We start from the raw sequence: 16480 nt of genomic DNA, 5'->3' as shown, positions 1-16480 counted from the left end.
GTATTCCACATTAATGTGGACTTTTCTTCGTCCATAGGTACTCACCTATATGGGGGATTTTTGTTAGACACATACCACTACAACTTTTTGAGCAATAACTTAATTAAATACGGTTCTGTGCAATTGTATGCTATTTGTCTGTCTCATAAATACTCTTAAAGACAAAAAAAGTTAATTTCTGATTATTAATTACATATTTAATTTTTGTATACTTTTTTCTGTCTTAGCTGGAGATACAGATGATCCTCCAAGAATTACTCAAAATCCTGTCATTAATGGGAATGTAGCAATGGCTGACGGACATAACAACACTGAGGAAGACATGGAAGATGGTAAGTGAATATTTGATAAATGCATGGTTTGTTTGGCTTCTTTAGTTTAATGATTTGGAGGAGAAGATAGTCCATCTCTTACCTATGTCCTATGATCTGCAGCTCATTAAAAAATTAATCCCTCTGTAGTTATGGCTGCTGGTTTTCTGTGTAGGCATCCTTTTCACATAGCTGTACAACAGGATTAAACTTCTGAAGGATGGTTTTTTTTCTTGTACTCTTTCTAGGTACTCATTTAAAAATTGCTGAAAGTGCTACTGTCCGTTGTTATGTTTTGTGATACAGCCCTTTAAAGGTGCTGCAGCTGGGCTTTGCTGAATAGTAATTTTATCAGTTATGCAATTCCTTCAGGGTGTTTAGAATCCTTATCTGTCCTGCTCTCTTGTCAGGTGGCAGCTGTGATCTGGTTTTGTCTTTGTGTGGTAAGTCAGTGGTAACTATTCTGTTGAAGAACATCTTTTGCTCTCAGTTGACACCTAATTTTACTTGCAAAGGCAAAAGAAAAGTTATGTATTAATGTCCTGTTAATAAAAGGGGACATGTGGTTTTGAAGTCTTTTTCTTGGTCCATTAAATGAAAATAAGGATGTACAGTTTGTTGCAGAGGATCAAATAATTATAACTCTGGGTATATTTAAAGAAAGGTAACAAGTTTCTAAATATGTTATGTTTAGTGAGGAAAATGTGCAGTGATACTTCTTTTCTTAGGAAAGGGTATGGGCAGGGACTGCTCATTTTGAAGAATGAAGTAAAATTGAGTTGGGAGAAGGGAAACATATGAGTGGGATTTGTTCCATATTCCATGTTGTCTTATGAACGTGCATTTAGGATTGGGCTTAAACATTTAGTTAGATTTGTGCAAACATGTTAAGTAATTTTTCTTTTTTTTTTTCAGAAAAATCAGAGTTCGAGGTTAAAGGTGAAAAAAGTGCTTACTTTCATGAGTTCAAGGAACATAGAATACTGATAGAAAATAGTAATGTTCCATGAAGAGAATAGGGTTTAAATTCAGAACAAAAGCGTCTCATGGTTGAATCACTTCTGTGTCATTGGCAAAGATAAAGTTTTCTATGACCAGAGTCTTGAAATTAAAGAAAAATGTAATCTTAGCATATGAATTTTATTTGTGTGAATGCCTAATCTCATTCAGAGGGTTTTGATTTATTGCTCAGAGTCTGTTCTTATCAAAAGCTGTTATAAAAGATGTTAAATATCTGTCAGGCCATGGTATTTAGAGGGTGGTAAGAGCACACCACATGGGTTGACACCAACTGGCTAGAACAGATCTGTTTAAGCTGTGTTCTTGGTAAGGATGTTTATATGTAGAAAGTCTGGTGGTGTTTGCTGTTGATACAACCAGTACATAGCACATTGGTGAATTAGTAAAATCATTTGTCCACTAGTTGGTCTGTATATACTTGCACAAATTAACCAAAATAGAGACTTAACCTGCAGAAATAGCTGATGAAAGCCAGGCTATATCAGGGCTGGCAAATAATCAGAGATTCACCTCTTCATTCAGAATAACATTGACCCTTTAGCCAAAAAACTGCTGTGAACCTGTTTGTATCAGTTCCCAACTGTTTGACTCCTCTCAGAACTGGGTATTGAAGGTGTTGTACTAGGGAGAAAAAGTATCTGTAAGTGTTTGTCAGAAGGTTTGTGAAAGTTTCTCATGCCTTTACAGACTTCCAGCGTGGTCAGGAGCTTGGGCCCACTCTGCAGTGGGACATCCTTTAGGATTCAAGTGTGATTATTAAGCAATACTCTTAATAGTTCCTCATTATCATATTTGAATAAGGAGTGTCTGGCTACGTGTTGGTGCTGCTACAGCTGTGCATTGACACAGATAGAGTGTTATTGCAAAATGTTAGAGTTGCAAAAACATTCCTGAAGACTTGCATCACATAAGTGGATGATGCCTCTTTTCCAAGTCTTGTAAATCAGATTAATTGCTTGCTGTTGCATTATTTACACATCAGTGCAATTGTTCTCTTGTTGTTTGTGCTCTTGCTAACCTGGTTTGCAGCGTGATGTGCATGGGTAATGGACAGCTCAGAGATTCCAAAGGCAGGGAAAATGGGAGATATGGGCTTCTCTGATAAACAGGCAGTTTTCCTTTGCTGTTGCTCATAGAAAGGGACATCAATCTGAGCTGCTGCAGAATGCACAAGGAGAATTTAGAGACCTCTTCAGCAAAACTAATGAGTTTAATGGTTCCTGTGAGAGAGGTGAACAGTAAGATGAAAGGTTGATGCTTCCAGCTGGATCATAGAAATCAGCTTTCTGGTGATTTTCTGAGTTCAAGAAACTTTAGAGCTGATTTTGTTCTCCCAGCTTAGCACATAAAGAAATGACTGATAAGATTGGGGGGAAAAAAAATCCGTGCAGCTCTCATCCCCTTTGCTAGGCAACAGGCTGCAGGCATTGTGAGGCACAGGCAACAGGAGCAGCAGTGGACCAGCAGCAGGACTTTCAGATAAGGCTGTGTTCTCTCAAGGCTGTGACCAGTACCTGTTGCTGCTCTGTGTGAAGTCTTAGCAATTAAAAAGAACCAGCTGAAGGACTGTGCTGTGCTTTGTATGGAGAAGGACTTAAATGAACCAGACTTTAAAAGCTGGAATAGCAGCCTCTGCAAATAAAGTAAAAAATAATAAAAACAAGGCTCTGATCAAAACTTGTTTGCAAGTGCATCAGTATTCAAAGCAACACATAGAGTAAATTCTCTTAGAAGTTCAAGTTCAAACAGAAGGTCCCTAGCTGAACATAAACTCACAGCTTTGCCATTACCTCCTGAAGTCTCATTTCTGTGAAGAATTGCAGAGGCAAGAAGGCTTTCAGAAGCATCAGTCTTAGCCATATGCTGGTATTGCATGCTGTATTTGGATCATTATTAAAATATTCATAGAATATTCAGCCAGTTTCTCCATTAATAATTCAGGTTCAGAATATTTTAATAACTCCAGTGCACTTTCAAGGTAGCAACATTTACTAAGAGAATAAAGAAATCTGCTTTTCCCAAAAGTATCCACATTTAAATATGTGTTTCAGCCTTAAAATGGATCGTATTCAGTATTTGGATCTCAGATTTGAAGGATCTTTCTTCTGTGAAGATGCTGAATGTGACATTCATCACATCAATGAAAAAATGTTTTCCACATACCAGAGACAGTCCATTGCATGTAATTTCTCCAAGTACTGTCAACTGGATCAGTCCTTTTGACCTTGTAGTTCTGGGATTTAAAAAAGTCTCACTTGCCAGTCACTACTAAATTGTCCTGCTGCCGTTGCAGTCTTTAACTGGCATCTGGAGGACATGTTCATGATGGCAAAAAAAGGCTTTGTTTATTGGTGTACTCCAGATAATTTTCACGTTTGCTATGTGAACTTCCCTTTCTAATAAAATTCATCCTTTAATCCATTATACTTCCTAAGAAAAAATAGGCTTACTGGAAGGAAAGGAAGGTTGTTATTTTTAAAGAAACTTCTATTTTAGGGTTGACCTGTGTTACAAGGCTGCAATTTTATGGAGCAGTTACTAGTGCTTGCTCAAATATTTTACAGAGAAGAGTTCCCATTCCCTGGTGAGCTCTCATGCTCAGGCTTTCCTGAAAAGAAATCAAGAAATACAGGCAAACTTTCTCTGAAGCATCTGCAGATGCTGCGTGGGCTGCATTTTTTAGCTGACACTGTAGCAGCACTGCTGCATCCTTGTGCTGAAGTGCTTTGAAAGCTGCATCAAAGGAGGCAGAAAGCAAACTTGGCTCGTTTTTTGGAAGCTCAGACTGAGCCCAGAAGCACTGATATCATGATTGTGAGTAGGGAGGTGGCCTCAGGTTGGTTTGATATCCACGTGTGATACAAGACTGATTTTAGATTGTTAAGTGTGTTACAGATTTGTTTTATCTTGGCTGCAAACCAAGTTAGAGCTCCTCTGTCTGCAGCCTGTCAGGTTCTTAGGTGTAGAAGATCAGCTCTTCACTCTGTCAACGGGCAGTGAGTAGTGAAACTGGGAAGAGAGCATTTTTTAAGTAGGTGACAGACTGCTAGTTAGCTGCACTTCCAGGCAGGGAAAAAGGAGAAAGTAATCCTTTGAACTCTTGTGTTACTGAGGAAGCTGACAGCACGGGGCAACATGAAGGTCTTTGCAGGAGTGGAGGGGGCAGGAAGCAGATTTGGGCTGTAGTACCTTCAAGAGATAATTGGAATGCTTAGGGCTGTCAGACCATACACAAAAACATATTCTGTGTTGCAGTTCAGGAGTAGGACAACTGCTTGAAAACTGCTTCACAAGGGAGAGGAATGAAATCTGCCATAGCTCCCTGGCAGTTGTGGATAAAACTTGGTAATTTGCTCTGTGAAATGTATAATCTTTACCCTGTTGCATGTTGTAATCAAGAGTGTTCCATTTTTAAAGTAAGGTAGCAATCAGGGCTCACCTGTGTTTTGGAAAAATGATTCAGCGCTGTGTCTGGTGCTGTGCCAAGCTGAGTAAACCTCTGCTGTCCCTGTATGGCAGGGACACTGTGGTACTGTGTGCCTTGTCACAGTTCACACTCTGACTTCTGCCTCAGTGCTGTTGTGCCTCAGTGCTCTTTGTCTTTGGGTGTCACTGCGTGTGTGACACACCTTTGGTTGTGCATCCCTGTGGGTGCAGTGAGAGCAGCAGGGTGACCATGGGTGCTCCCTGCTGCCCTGTGTGCTTGTCCAACCTCCTTGGAGCCAGGAGGATTCCATGTCACACCAGTGTCAGACTGGAACCATGGACTGGGAGTGTCTTGTGCATCCCTGGCCTGTCGAGCTGTTGGGATAAGTTGCAGGTTTTTCCCTCTGAGTGCAATATGAGGCGTGTCACAGCAAAGAGAGCCTGGCCTTGCTGAAGCTGTCACAGTCTCCAGCACCCTGTTATAGCTGTGTAGTACAGAAGCAGAACAGATTGTGGTAGGTGAAGAACTGGGTATGTGGGAAGAAGGCAAAATTGCTTTAATTGCGTGTGTCAAAATAAGCTCTTTGAAAAAAATAGTCTCATTTAATTTAGTGCTAGACCACTAAAAATCTCTGAAGTCTTTGCATAGCACAAAGAAAACAGGACTGTGTTCTTGAGCTGATTTTCAGCAAACTGATACGATTTTACAAAAATCCCAACAACCATCCTATGGTATTCATCTGTTTTAAAATATACTATTGCAAGCCAAAACCAACTAAATGGTGGCATGATATCAACAGGGCATTTGAACAGATTGTGAAACTCCATTGTGCATATGGGTTCACACAGAGAAGGGACTTAAACTGGGCTGTGGAGATGCTACACAACATGAAGAGTTAGAGTGGGCTGTGATTTAGTTGTAGAGCATTTGATGTCTCTGTCTTACTGCATCTGCTGCTTTAGAAGAAGCTGGACTGGTAACAAATACTAAAGAGGCATTTAAGGAAATAGTGTACAAAAGGAATGTGTCTTGCAGTGCCATGTTTGCCTGAATGGAGTTGCAATGTTTTTCAAAATGAAAAAATTGAGATGTCAGTAATTAAGTAGTTCACTGTCCCTCTGGGATGGGGATGCTTTTGTTGCTGCCAGTATTCCACTATGAAACATGCTCATGTTCCATGCTGTTGGTCATTTTGGAGTGAAGAAGGTGAGGTGTTTCAAACAATGTTGTGTGTGTGTTACAGATACAAGTTGGCGATCAGAAGCAACATTTCAGTTTACAGTGGAACGCTTCAACAGGTTGAGTGAGTCAGTGCTCAGCCCTCCCTGCTTCGTTCGGAATTTGCCATGGAAGATCATGGTAATGCCACGGCTCTACCCGGACAGACCACACCAAAAAAGTGTAGGATTCTTCCTTCAGTGCAATGCTGAGTCTGATTCCACGTAAGACCCTTTTAATTATTGTACAAGTCTCACTTGATACTGGTTAATCTATTGCAAGAAATACAAACAACCCCTTGCTTTTTACAAGAGGAGAGAATTCTTGCAAGGGTGTGAGTGCCCTTTACCCCCCATCCTTCTAAATCTCAAAGCATAAGAATAATCCCCTCTTCAGGATGAGCTAAAATCAGCCTGTGTGACTAGAAGTTTGTGGTAGAATTTAGACATGTGCCTGCTGAAGGAGAAGCCCTTGACTGACAGTTTTCTTGGCATGGAAAAAGTTCTGGGTTTATTTCAAATGAAAATGGAGCTTCTCTAGCCATGCCAAGCTATAAATGCTGCCCTGTGAAGCGTGTGAACAGGTAACTGCTACCACTGCAGGCAGAGCAGAGCATGAGTGCTCTCCTTAAGTGGAGTCCCTCACTCATCCAGAAAGATCTGAGCATGTGTGTGTTCTTGGGGTCCTGCATGCTAATCAACGTGGACTACCTTTGGCCATTTTTTTAAATAATAGAGAAATTTAAAAAGATAACTACAGATTTCTGGAGCATTCCTGTAGCTTATCCAGGAAGAGTGTAGACCTCTCAGGTGTCCATTCCAATAGGGTAACTCCATTCTGGCGCTGAATCTCACAAAGCTTGTTGTTTTCTCTGAATAATAAATTCTACTTCTTCATAATTTTCAGAATTTAGAGGTGAGTGCTCAGGGCAGAATGTAAAGAAAAAGTTGTAAGTGTATTAAAAAGTCACAGGACATGTGATTCACATCCAAGGATTTGCAGAAGAAGGGTGATCTTCAGACGTACCAATGCAGGTGCAGCTGGTGAGGCTGAGCAAGCAGTGCCACTGCATGAGGCAGTGACAGGACCTTGTCCAGGCTGTGTCCAGACTGACTGCCTGGCACAAGTAGGGTGGTTTTGAACACCAGTGGTCATGAAGAAGTGCTGCTGAGACAATAAGATTTGGGGAGTTTATCTTGTGGGAGGGAGGGTAGAAGCTCCTCATCCTTTTCTTACCAAAGGCTGAGACCTCCCACTCTGTAGGCACCAAGAGCACTTGGAGCTGGCCCATCCATGTGCAGTGAGGCAGATCAGAGCTGACTCACCTGGGGGAGCCGTCAGCTTCTTAAACCAGCCCGCAAGTCACTGACACACTTTCTTGTCAACACTGTTGCCATAAGAAAATCTCCATTCTAGGTTCATAATGTGGCTTCAGAAAGCCCCAGAGGTTCATGCCCTCAATAACAATTAGCATCTAATAAGGAAAAAAAAAAAAGGATGTGTGAAAGTAATGTACCAAAAATCCCTAACAAAAAAAATTATGTAACGACTATAAAAAGCTTGGTTTTGAAAGAGTTTCAAGTGTTTCTTCTGTATTTATAGGTCATGGTCCTGTCATGCACAAGCAGTTCTGAAGATTATAAACTACAAGGATGATGAAAAATCATTCAGTCGTCGTATTAGTCACTTGTTCTTTCATAAGGAGAATGACTGGGGCTTTTCTAACTTCATGGCCTGGAGTGTAAGTAATTGGACATGTATTAATCTATTGCTAGGTAGGAGCATTTTTGTACCTGTCCTGCATACAGAAGTGCTGATAGCAAAGGGGTTTTTTCCCCAAGCTGTTGTTTTTTTTCTATCTTTGCTGTAGATTTCTTTTCAATTTCTTACTCTGTTAATTTGATTTTTGTAGAGTGCTTTTACTTATGTTGTAATTTAAATATTCCTTCATTACTATTTTCTGCTCAAGTGCTTGTATTTTGTTAACACTGTGTGATACTCGCTGACATTCTGAAGCAGCATAAATTTGCTTGCATTTCCATATGTTCTTTATGTATATGTACATGTATATTTAATGCCCTAATAATACTACTAAGATTTCTGTTGAATTATGAAAGCTTTTTAAGCATTTGCAAAGGTTTTGGAATATTGTCCAGAAGAAGCAGAACATTTGATTACCAACTGTTACGTCATTGAAAACAAAAAAATTACTGTAAAATCTTATAATGCAGGAACAAGTTTCCTGCATTGAGACATTAAAAAAGAATTAAAGTCTAGTAAGCTGTAAAACAAATACTTTGGTATTCTTCAGTTTTTCTTTTGCAGTTGATTACTGCTGATAGTTCAGGCTTGGAAATTAAAAGTGATGTCTAAGTGGATGCTTCACTGCAGCCATGTTGCATGTTCCACTTTTCATGTTCCTGTGTCACTCTTGTTTTACAGGAAGTTACTGATCCTGAAAAAGGCTTTATAGAAGAGGACAAAGTTACTTTTGAAGTCTATGTTCAAGCAGATGCTCCACACGGAGTAGCGTAAGTACCTTTGATTAAAAACAAAGCAGGGTTAAAAATTCTTAATTCTAGTATTTTTATGTTGCTTGTGATCATTCAAGTATTCTGTGTTATTGTCATTTGTAGCTCCCATCAGATATTCTCCCTTTGTCACTACTAGTTGATGAATTCTCACATGGCAATTTTTTCATAGTCACATAGAGATTTTGTATAGCTTAAATTTCTGTTTGCATCAGTCAGCAAAATGCTGTGGAGCCTCAGCTTCTGTGTGAGTTGATTTAATACCTCTGCAGTTCTGGCCTGAGCATTTGTGGTGTGGGAGCTGCTGGGTTTCAGGTGCAGCCAAGTGCTGTCTTACTTGCCTTGGTTTACGGTTGTTGTAAAACTGCTTCATCTCAGTTGTTCTCCTTCATGGCACTTGTAAACAGTGATGTTGTACAGAGGTGCAGACTTGCCCTTAAAAGTACAGCTTTGAGCTCCAGGATACTCTCACAGGATGTCATTTTTCTGCCATATAGAACATATTTTTAAAAAAGAGGTAATAAAATCACTAAGCATCTAATTGCAAAGAATGTTGTTACTGGCAGGAAGCAGTGGAGTGGGGTTTATTTGAACCTTCAGTAGCACTGGAGAATAGCTGATACCTACCAGCAGCACCACCTTAGCACAAACACTCTTTATTATTGGAATACAGAACTTCCTTGTTTTTAACCACAAACTATTTTCTAGGTGGGATTCAAAGAAGCACACAGGATATGTTGGCTTAAAGAACCAGGGAGCAACTTGTTACATGAACAGTTTGTTACAGACTTTATTTTTCACGAATCAGCTACGAAAGGTAAGTAATACATGAAAGAACACGAGATTATAACATTGGCTGTTTTGAAGCATTTATAAATGCTAATTAAAACAGACCTGTGTGATCCTTTTGCTTCTTTTATCCTTTCAGAGGAGTTGTGACTTGCATGGTGGTGCATGTCTTACTGCAGGCAGAGTACAGGAAGCTCCCTTTTGTAGTTTGTGGAACACAAGCTTTTGCCTTCTGTGGAAGCAGGCAGAGCACCTGAAGAAGACCTGAGCTTAGGGGGTGTTTCTTTGACTGTATTGTATGTTAATATTGCTAGGAATGCTGGGGGCGGGGGAAGCAGTTTAATCTTGCAGATAAAAGATGGAAGCAATTTCCCTTTTCTGAAATAGTTAAAATAGGGAATTACGGCTTCTCAGCCCATAAACAATGCACAAAGATACACCTTTTCTCCATCTTGAAATTGCTTTTATGCAGCAGAATTTTTTTGTTATTATGGTTGCCATTCTGTAGTGATGGAAAGCATAGTATTTTCAGTAGTTTAAACATAATTTTATATTTACTTTAGTAGTATTTTTTGTTTACTGTAGGTGTTATTTCTTTGCTGGAAAGAACTTCTTTAAATACCTTTTTAATAAATATCTCATCTAAAGCCAGGATAAAATACACTAGATAATGTATAATTTTAAAATGGTGCATTACTCTTACTGGGAATAAAAACAGAAGTGATGACTAGATACTGGAGGTGGCTATTTAGAAGAGGGGATGTACTTGGAGAGTATAACAACTTGGCACTATTGAGTGTATTGGAGTTTTCTATTGATCCTAATTCATCCTTCTGTGCATTTCTGCGCTTACTGTCTGCCTCTTAGTGAAAATGAACTGTTCTAACTTGGACTTTCTCTTATGTAGACTAGTTGCAGTTCAGTTAAGCTTTCTTTTCTCTTTTTAATGTACCTGCTTTCCACTGTTTGTAATTTCCCACCATCTTATTTTTTATATCCCTGTGGCCTGTAAGTGTCCTGGTTGGCATTTCTTCTTTCTCTTTGCAATGCTGTTTACTCTGAAGCACTGCAAAAAAAAAGAATACCTCAAATTCCAATAGAATGTAACTGAGATCTTCCTAATGCCATGGACAGCAGATAAATTAAAACATGATGCACCTGTTCATTTTTTGCAGGAGGTATAATTTACTCATTCAGTTTATCACTCATTATAGTGCCTGTTCTTTTTGCTCAGCACTCAATGTTTGTGTATTTTAGTTTTTTCAACAACTTCACTTGGCTCTTGAGAGAAAAAAAAAGTGCTTTTGTAATAGCTCCATCTAATGCAGTTGGGTAGTTTGTTCAAAACTGTCTTGTAGTCGCTAAATCAGTATGTACCATGAAGTAGTGAATCTGTATTCTTATTGTAATACAGACTGGTTTCAACTGAACTGATTATGCCAGGCATTCCCCTGCACTTCTTCCCCAGACACAAAATAAAAGCAACTTTTAGTGTCTCTTAATATCTGGCTAGTGACCATGCGAGAAAACTTAATTTACTAGAGTTGGTAGCTGCAGCTTCCTTTGTGGAAGTGTTCCTGGACATCAGCTGGAATGTCCAATTCCTTGCTCATTCCTCAGGCTTTCAGAGCCCCTTCATACAGAACAGGTGACAGTGGCAGTTTTAGACAGCTTTAGCATTTATCTGCCATTGGTACAGATCAAGAAGAATCAGTTGTTGCTTTGTCTGAAAAAAGTATTTTTTACATTTTTGTTTTCACTTTGACCAAACTTGTTCCTCTCAAACCAAAGTAAAATAAAACAAAACGTGCAGTATGCTTGGTTTGCTTTTCCCATTTTCATAATTTCAGTGAGTCCTCTTTCCTTGGAAGAAGTAATGATTTCTGTTGCTGTTACTTGGAGCTTTGTTCACAGAGAAGCTGCTGTCAGGAGCAGAGCTGGGGAAGCAATGAACAATAGCAAAGGCAGGCACATACCTATGGCAAGTCAGGCCCTGGGGAAGCGTGGGTGAGGATTGATGGAGAGGTCCTTTCTTCTCTGCTCTGCTTCCCCATAGCACATGGGAGGCTCTGGGTGTTTGAGATGAGACTTCCCTTTTAAGCAACGAGGTGGCTTCAGTGGCAGGGAATAAAGAAAGGAACTTTGACATCAGAGCATATTGTTATTTGTTCTTTAGGACTGATAAATGTGTTTAACCACAGTCTAGTAGGCAAGGGGAGGGGGACTTCCCAGGGGTCCAGGTCTGACCCTGGGCTCTGTTATGAGGTGTCCCTTCAGTGTCTCCAGCCTGTCAGTGCCTGTGGCTGCATTCAGTCCATTTTAGAACTGTTTGCTGGTTCCCTTGTAAAAGTCCCTACAACTCATGAGAACATTACAGAATATTTATATAAATACATTAAAATAATAAATGCTGGTCCATTTCTCCCTGATCTGGCTCTTCTCCAGTTATCTAATATATTTTACCTAACCTTGGAATTCCACGCACAGTATTTATTTCCCTTCTTTAATTCCTGGCTTTAAGCAGTGTGTTCAAAGTTACCTGTAGCATTCTATTGTTATATAAATACCTAAAATTTTTCTCATATCTCTCAATATGCCTATACATGTCCCTATCCCTCTTTAGTGCTCATTTCCTGAGGGAACTTCTCAGGCTCTTTTACATGGATCAGAATGCCTCACACCTTTATCATGAGGTCAAGCTTTCAGAATCTGGGAGGGTAAGGCAAAAAAATAAAGGTTTGAAGAGGATAATATTTAAAAAGTGGTAGTGTGGAGAAACAGTTAAACTCGGAGAAGTGAGCTCCAGTATTACCTAAACACAGAAACAATGAAGAGCCAAGAAAGGCTGTGTTAAATGTCTGCTTTGTCATAACACATGTACAATTTCCAAAGAAATAAAACTGGTGTTTTTATTCAATGGCAGCTGGAATGTAGTAATTATAAGTAAATTGTAAATTATTATTTGAGTGTTACTTGAGAGATATAGGAAGGGAATTAATTGTCCAGATGGTATATGAGAAAAACATTTTAAAAAAACGGGAACTAAAGGCAAATGATTTGATTTTGATTAATTATCAAGGTATTCTGAACTCCAGTTTATGCATTTTTGAAGGAAGAGTCAATCACAAGATTGATTTTTAGCCTGCTGTAGGTTTAGCATATTAGTATTTATTTTTTGAATATATCAACACTGACTGTATTTGCATTTTTTCATGACTTGATTTTCACGCCTTGTTTCTTATTTGTTTAAACATAGCACGTATCTATATATTTGTTTTTTAAAAAAGCAGTTATAAGATGTTCAAAAAAGATAATAGGGGCTGATGATAGAATTTTGGAAGATCTGAGACTTGGTCATTCAACTACTTCTGTTTCTACCTTTAGCTAGTGACACTCAGTCTTAAAAAAATTCATAAACCAGATACAGGACGAGGTTTAAAGGTGACTCTTCAAGGTGCTGACTTGTTCTGGTGTTAATATTTTAAAGCAAAAAATAACTTTTGCTTGTGAAATCAAAGGTATAACTCTGTCTAGTGATATTTGGGGTTTGCCCAGATTGACCTTGTTAACTGGGATTCTGCATTTGGATGATAAACATAAAGCAATTGGAAATTATTTACTTTATTAGCTTATATGAATTGCTCTGGAATTGAATGTTCTGATTTTAGGAAGGAGATTTTCATAATCAGGGTGGTCCAGCTTTACATTAGGATGTATGGAGGGGTGGTGGGATCTCCATTCCTGGAGATGCTCAGAACTTAACTGGATCTGATCCTGAGCAACTGGACCCCAGTCAGAACTTGGCACCTGTAGGCAGAAAAGAGATCAGAACCTACAGAGTTCTCTTCCAGACTGCATCACTAGAAACTCTTGAAGCAGTACTTAACACCTTAAAAAAAGTTGAGGGTTTATTGAGTTTCAGCAGTTAAAACCTGTTGCCAGTGATAAAATTGAAGATGCAATTTTCTTCAATTTATAAAATTTATAAGAGCGGTTTAAGCAAATCTCAAAGTGGAGCAAAAAGAAAACTTTTTTTTTGTTGTCATTAGGGTGAGGTTGGAGTATTGTTCTTAAAATTACCCTAGCAAAGACTTCTGTTGACTGTCTTTCAGAAAGAAGTTGATGATAAATTTCAGCAAATTTTTATTAATTCTTCCTTTTAATTTGTGTAAGTACTACTAACAGTGTAGCTTGCAACTGAGGAGGAATAAAATTTGGAAGTTACTTGTGTTCATGATTCTGTTTTAGGTCCTCTCTATTCACTGGTAACTTCTGAAAATTAAATAAAAAATCTTAAAGATACAGTCATGTGAGTTATCATAATAGTTTACAGTTGTGTAATTAACCATTGTTTTCCTGTCAGAAGGGATTTGCTTTCTTAATGAAATTGTTTCTCTTATCTTACTGTAGCTATTCTGATGATATTCTTTGAAGTATTTCTGTTGCTGTACTTTTGGAAAATGTAGTGAATCCTCAGAACTGGAGTAGAAAACTGGCCTGCCAACATTTTAGGCACTTCCTTTGTTGTTTTTTTTTCCTTTCTTATTTTGTCTTTTGCCACACGCTTGTATTGTTTTAGCGTCAGTGTTGCTTTAACCTGGTGCCTGTCCCCTGTGGTTCCCATCCCTTGCACTGAGCTGTCCTGCAGCAGTGCCTGGCTTTGCCCAGAGCTCCCAGCTGCCTGCAGCAGTGCTGCCCTTGCTGTGTGTGTGGAGCTGGGGTCCAGGGTCAGCCAGATGTGCTGCCCACCTCAGGAGTTCTGCCTAATGCACAGACTGAGGTCAGTCACCGAGGTACAGTTCAGCACTTCACTCACAGAAATGGATCATTCCCTGGTGTTTCACAGGCAGAATTTCAGATGGCAATTTTTCAGGTTTTAACAGGTTATTTTCTCATATGCTACTTAATATTGGAGTCTTTTTTAGTTTCATTTGTTGCCTAATCTCCTTCCAGGGCTGTCTGTTCCTTTTTATATTTACGCTTCTCAAATGAACATCTCTCTTTTGTTTGCTCTTCCTTTTCCCTAGATGTATTGATGTACACTTTTTAAAAAGTAAATCTCATCTCAGTGACTATTGAACTCCCCTAATCCCTGTTTGGTCTATTTGTGTAATTTTTTTGTTCCCAATCCTTCCCAGATCAGTATAATCAGTGAATTGAATTGTTAAGCTGTTTATTTGCTGGACAGCGATGATGTTAAGTAGGAATGAATGAATCAGGGACTCTCAGAGCTTCCTCTGACATCTTTCTCCATGTGGACCATTTCTGGTTTTGTTCACTTGTTGCCTTTGTTCACTTGTATGATTTCATGGGGTTGCTTTTTCACAAAACCAGTTATTTTCAAGTCTGTGGTATTGACTGCTGTATCTGGTCCTACTGTGATGATTGCACAGACATACTGGGCATGAGAAGGTATTTAAAGGTGTTAAATGCTTTAGTGCATTTACTGTTCCAGGCTGGAATAAGGGAACTATTTAGATAAAATAACCATGAATGGAATCTGTTGTTCACGTTTTTCTAACCACTGTGCTCTAAGAAGAATTGTTCCAGACAATTAACATTTTTACACTACAGTACAAGATTTTTTTCAGACTTTTCTGAAGTGTTGATTAAATTGAGTTCTATGAAAGAAGTCACTGAAGAGGAAAGAATGCATTAAACAGGATGAGCAATAAACCTTTCTGATACTAATTGAACTAAATGCTTTTTCAGGCTGTGTACATGATGCCCACAGAAGGAGATGACTCATCCAAAAGTGTTCCTTTAGCATTGCAAAGAGTGTTTTATGAGCTGCAACATAGTGACAAACCAGTTGGAACTAAAAAGTTAACAAAATCATTTGGGTAAGTTTCAGAAACTTGGACTATTTATTGGACTCAAGCTTCATAAAAGCTTCTTCTTTAAAAAGATACTATTTTAATAAGGTTGCTTTTAGAGAGGTGCAAAGAAGTGTTAATGCAATATGATGTTAATTGTTAACTTTTGGTAGTCTACTTGCATAGGTTTTTATTTTTAGCCAGTACTTAAGATGGCTGATCCCAAAGATATTTTGGGAAAAGGAATTGTACAGAAACAAAACTGTTAAAAGCAGGGTTATCATTTACCTGAACATTGTGTGATGCAATTGACTTAAGTAAAATTCAGAAGAAAATAGTCATTGAAACATTGCAGTTCATGTGTTGTTAATGTCTTTAAAAAATGGAATCTGTGCTAGTTTTAGTGCAATAGCAGTAATTTGCATGTCCATGTTGTTGAACACTGATGGCTGCTGTAACATTTTCCTACAACATACTGAAGACACAAGTTAGGACAGAAAGATTAACATTAGTATAACCTTTACAAGTCTTCCCTTTGCATGTCCTGTAAGTATGGAGTAGGATTTTATTAAAATCCATTCTAAAATACTTTATTTTGTATTACTGTGTCTCACTGTATTTATAGGCTAGTCTTGTAGTAATACTGACAGGCACTGTTTTATTTCAAAACACATTAGCAGCGCATCTTATTTCAAAACACATTTTGCATCATCTTTTTCATACAGTTGTCCTCGTGTTCATCCTGCATCTGCTGCTACAGCCTGCAGTCGTGCTCTGTCCTAAAACAACCTCTTTGCAACCTTGACTCTTCCCCTTTTAGGGGAATCTTAAAAGGAGATCAGTAGCCTGTGTTGTCTGTTTATCTGGCCATTCCCTCTTCCTACTAGCACACTGTGTATTTGGTGGATCAGTGCTCCTGCTGTCCTGTTATAGGACAGGACTTGGTGACAGAGTAAATATTTCATCTCCAGTTAAGATCCCAACTGTGTTATATTCAGTAGCTTGAAGAAGCTGTTCCCAAGGGTGTTGCAGATGCTTAATTTTGTATCCAACAGCAGGGTTTTAAAAATGTATTCATGCCTGCTTTTGTTCTTGGAAAATAATTTTAGAATGTGTTTGAAGATTTAGGATTCCCCCTTCCCTCATCATTGAATCAGAGAGGGGTTTTTGGCCTTGTGAGCCCTAGGTGCTCGGGTGTTACTAGGGTATTACTTTTTACTGAGTGTTGTGAATTTCTAGGTTTGACTTCTTTAAGTAGGAAATGATGCCATGTCTGAAGGAGCCCTTCTTTATCCTAATTTTAGTGTGTGACCTTTTTCTTTGCTTTGTCCTATGAGCTGGCTAGTTTTTAAAGCCTAGAGAGTCAGG

At 38.8% G+C, this 16480-nt stretch overlaps 1 protein-coding gene across 2 annotated transcripts in view; it reads left to right on the top strand.

Annotated features, from left to right (window-relative positions):
• Positions 1-16480, top strand: part of USP7 (ubiquitin specific peptidase 7) — a 70733-nt gene that overhangs the window by 30270 nt on the left and 23983 nt on the right. The window contains exons 2-8 of one of the 2 annotated variants that reach the window (XM_064390978.1): positions 228-332; positions 722-754; positions 6002-6200; positions 7579-7717; positions 8419-8507; positions 9216-9324; positions 15009-15139. In XM_064390978.1, coding sequence (XP_064247048.1) covers positions 228-332; positions 722-754; positions 6002-6200; positions 7579-7717; positions 8419-8507; positions 9216-9324; positions 15009-15139 — 805 coding nt within the window. The remainder of the gene's footprint in view (positions 1-227; positions 333-721; positions 755-6001; positions 6201-7578; positions 7718-8418; positions 8508-9215; positions 9325-15008; positions 15140-16480) is intronic. The other variant, XM_064390979.1, reaches the window with a different exon arrangement.

This window comes from Passer domesticus, chromosome 15 (assembly GCF_036417665.1).
Source record: "Passer domesticus isolate bPasDom1 chromosome 15, bPasDom1.hap1, whole genome shotgun sequence".
In the NCBI taxonomy this organism is placed as follows: Eukaryota; Metazoa; Chordata; class Aves; order Passeriformes; family Passeridae; genus Passer; species Passer domesticus.
The sequence above is the reverse complement of the archived record's forward strand: the minus strand, read 5'-3'. Positions and strand labels throughout refer to the sequence as shown.